The sequence below is a fragment of the Panthera onca genome, chromosome E3 (genome assembly GCF_046562875.1).
Source record: "Panthera onca isolate mPanOnc1 chromosome E3, mPanOnc1 haplotype 2, whole genome shotgun sequence".
Lineage (NCBI taxonomy): Eukaryota > Metazoa > Chordata > Mammalia > Carnivora > Felidae > Panthera > Panthera onca.
Window position 1 is genome coordinate 20,576,477 of NC_138354.1, and position 3,969 is coordinate 20,580,445.

Consider the following 3,969-nt stretch of genomic DNA (forward strand, 5'->3'; position numbering starts at 1 on the left):
GGACACGCTCCCTCCCCAGGGTTTTCACGGTCAGCCCCCCCGGGGAAGGGCTTTATGGTGCTGAGAAGGGGCAGGCAAGCGTCCTCAGGCCTCCCACCCGTCCATGCTTGGCTGGGTTGGTTTCTGTCACCGTTAAGCATTGACCATGGCATTGTCCTGCCATAGGAAGCAGTCCCAACCATCTCAACCGAGAAGGTGTCTGGGCTCCTTTCTCGCCTCTACCTCCTTGGAGATGCACATCGAGACAGGGACGGGGCCTCGGGGAGCCCCGTCCGGAGCCTCTCTGGCTCTTGCAGGCAGCACATCTTGCAGAGCTTGGTAGGGATCCGGCTCCCCAGGGTTGTGGTTTCCCGCCGATGGTGCTTCCTTCGGCTGGCTCCCGACGCGGACGGTCCCAGCCGCGGCTGGTGCTTGCTTCTCCTGAGCTCATCACGGTTGGTGTTGACTGTAGACGGTGCCCACCACTTCGCACGGTTTCTCCAGGGGAGGTTCTGACATCAGATGGTTCTAAAACAGAGCTGGTATTTGCTGCTGATCGCAGTCGTCCCCACTGATGAGTTTTGGCTGGCGATCCCGCCGTGACGGTTCTCCATACAGACGGTTTTGCCATTGACGGATCCTGTTAGAGGTGGCTCGTCACTGGGGCTCGCAGTGGTATCACCAGGGGAAGGTAGACCCAGCCCCCCAGGATCCTGCTACAGCTTCAGAGTAGACGGTCGTGCCGTTGATCGCTGACGGCCACTGCAGGTGGTGCTTACCTTCCATAGTTCTTGCTTCGCGTCACCCTGCCGCCGACAGTCGTTGCTACCAACGGGGCTCTCCACCCAAGGTTCGGACGCACTGGGTGCTTTTTAAAGGCGTCTGCTTGGCCGTAACCGCTCTGGGTAAAGTCCAGGCTTGCTGGGGGTTCACGTCCAGTTTTCAAGACCCTAGTGGCCGGTGAGCCTTCTCATGCAGGCACGCACGTCTGGGCAGGCTGCTCGCCCTCGGTGGCCTGGCTTTGGCCTTGCCCCCGACCTTGGTCGCTGGCCTTGGCCTTGCCTCCGGCCCCGTCCTCCTGCAGACTGGTGTTACTTTTCACCCCGGTCTGCACGCCGCCGTCCTCCCGCGTGCCCTGGCGGCTGCTGGCCTGGCTGGAGGGAAGGCTGCTGGCGGAACTGAACAGCCCGCTACTCACCTGGTAGTTGAGGGCGCTGCTGCCCAGACTGATGAAGCTCATGCTGGTCAGGCTGCTGGCCCCGCTGCCGATGCCGCTGCCGGGCAGGCTGATGTCGCTCTTCCCCTCCAGCCTGGTCTGCTCTGTGCGCCCGGCTGGCTCCTTATCTGGCTGGGGGAGTAGACGGCACACAGCTGGCTGCTCTGGGCGCTGTCTGTCTGGGTGTTGAGACTTCTATGCAACCTCACGATGTGTCTCCTGGCCACCAGGCTGACCTCGCTGTTCTCCTCATCCCCCGCATACCCGCTGTCCAACAGGCTGGTGTCACTGTCCCTGCATGTCCCCAGGCTGGACTGTCGCAGGCTCAGCAAGTCGCTCTCCCTTCTCCACGCGTTTCCCAGGTTGCTACCCAGAAGTCTCAGGGGCCCCTGAGTCGCTCCTGCATCATGGTGTGGCCACGTGGGTGACTGGGGCTCTAAGCTGGGGGATGGGAGGCCTGGAGCTTGGTCCTGAGCATTCCAAGCAGCAGACTCCCCTGTTGTATCCTGGAGGAAAGTGAGGGACAGATGATCTGGTTTATCCAGGGGGAGGGGACCCTGGGAGGCCTCTGAATGGTGAGTGTGGTTTGTCTGGGGGAGACGCGGCTCAATTTATAAGGTGGCCTTTCAAAGGGCAGTGTTCTGATTGGCTGGCCCGGTTCCCATGGTGATGGGTCTATGAGGCGGGGTGGGTGTGGGAGGGAGGACAATGCTGTCCTGGCACCAGTTACATCAGTGGCTGGGGCTGGAGGTGGGTAGAAAAAGGATTTATGGCCAGAGAGAGGCAAGGACCACCTTCCTGGGGACATTTCCTACGGGGCCTGTGGCCTCTGCTTTGCCATATCATGATATCTGGGTGTGCCTCCTGGCTGAGTCCCTTCTGAGCTGCATTTCTTTAGGATGTCATTGGTCACTGGTCCCACATCACACCCTACCCCTTCCTCACCTCGAGGTGCGGTCATGTTGGCTGTTTTCTTATTTTGGAGCTCTTACCTGCCACAGGGACTTTGCACTGGCCAAAAAAAAAAAAAAAGTTTCTACCTGGAATGTTCTTCCCTCAGCCCCTTGGCCTTCAAGCCTCAGCTAAAGTGTCCCTGGCCTCTACAAGAACATCCCTCTGTTATTCTTTATGTCACTTTCTAACTTACGTGCTTTATGGCATTAAGTGCAATTTGCAAGTCTTTCGATGTGTCGGTTCCTTATTGCTGGTTCCCTCTGCTCGAATATCTTTGCAAGGGCAGAGATTTTGTTTCCTTATTCTCTCGGGGAGGCTAGGACCTGTGGCCCTGGTGAGTTGGGAGCTGCTGGAGACTCGTCAGCAGTGACGAGCAGACCGGAGTTGGAGCAGGCCGCTGCATGAGGGCACGTCCGGTGGGCAGGGTGGGGCCGGGAGCTGGGTGGGGCCAGTGCAGGAATCCGGGAGTGACAGGGAGGGCCCGGACCACCGAGTGGCCACAGAGTTGGGAGATCCTGGGTGTGTCTAGAAGGCAGGACTCAGGGCTTGCTGAGGGGCCGTATCCGGGGGCTCGAGGAAGAGCAGGGTCAAGGCCCGCTGCGGGGTCCACGAGCCTCTGGGTCAGGGGCAGCATGGCCTTCTAGAAACGGCACGGCCTCCTTCTGAAGCACGCCGAACGGCATGCACCGTGGTAAGGGCTGTGAGGAAGGGCAGAGCCTAGTGTCTCAGAGGTGAGATCAGCGTGGGTTCGAGCCTCAGCTCGTCCGCTTCGGAGCCGTGCTTAACGATGCCCCAAATGGGTGGTGGCGATTAAACCCTCCACAAACATTAGTTGAAGAGAAATGAGTGCTAAGTGTTCTGTTAGACCCTCTACAGACAGCCGGGCAGTCCCTCCTTGCTGGGGCTCACAGTCGAGAGTTGGGGGGACACACAGGCTCATTTCCGACAGAAGTGCTGTGGGGAAAATAAAACGGGGAGGCGGGGGGACGGTAGGCTGGACGGTGCTCCATGAATAGAGTGACTGCCCCTCTCCATCTTGGGACTCTGGCCTGCTGTGGTTCCACTCCCGTGTCTTCCACCCGGGTGACATCCCGTGACCACCTCAACCTCTCTGAACCTCAGCTCCCCCAGCCGGGCGGACAGGAAACACCCAGGCTAGGGTCTGCCCCTAGGTTCACTGTGGCAGCGCTGGCCGACCTCATGGAACCTTCTATTCAAGACAGTATAGGTGTTTGCATGAAAAAAATACACAAGTGTATGTGCATACGTACATATGTATGCATATATACCTAAGTACGTATGTGTACGGATGCAAATACATTCACGGTATGTTTGTGTATGAATACATAAGAATATGCATATGTGAGTGCACACAAGAATATATATCCACATGCGTATATGCATATGTAAGCATATCCACATGAAGACATATGCAAATATATATAAACACGCACACACTTTTTGGAAACCACAAACCCTCCGGCTCTCAGCATCACCCTCCAGGGTGCCCATTTTCCCCCGAGGTTCCCCCGGCCGAGCTCTCTTATCCCAGAGCCTCCCCTGGGACCCTGCGATGGACACCGTGTTCTCTTTGCTGGAGGCCCCGTTGTCTGGCTGCATCTGGCCAAGGACCCGTGTTTGTTCACTCTGGAGCGCCCCTGTGTGCTCACCGGGCAGTGGGGTGAGTGTGCTCCCCTGAGAGGCACAGCCCAGCGCAGGCCGCGGCACTGGGAACTCCTGGGCCCGGTGCCAGGCCATAGAATGACCGGATATGGAGGACGTGTTGCACCCCGGGCACCTAGCTAGACGCTGGCATGCAC

General features: G+C 58.5%; 1 protein-coding gene across 1 annotated transcript; it reads right to left on the bottom strand.

The window, feature by feature from the left end:
* Positions 1–216: 216 nt before the first annotated feature.
* On the bottom strand, positions 217–3,769 carry CE3H16orf82 (chromosome E3 C16orf82 homolog). Its single transcript, XM_060649734.3, is given in 3 exon segments — positions 217–1,317; positions 1,319–1,800; positions 3,626–3,769. Coding segments are annotated over 3 exon segments (774 nt in total). The 3' UTR covers positions 217–1,169.
* Between the last annotated feature and the right edge of the window lie 200 nt (positions 3,770–3,969).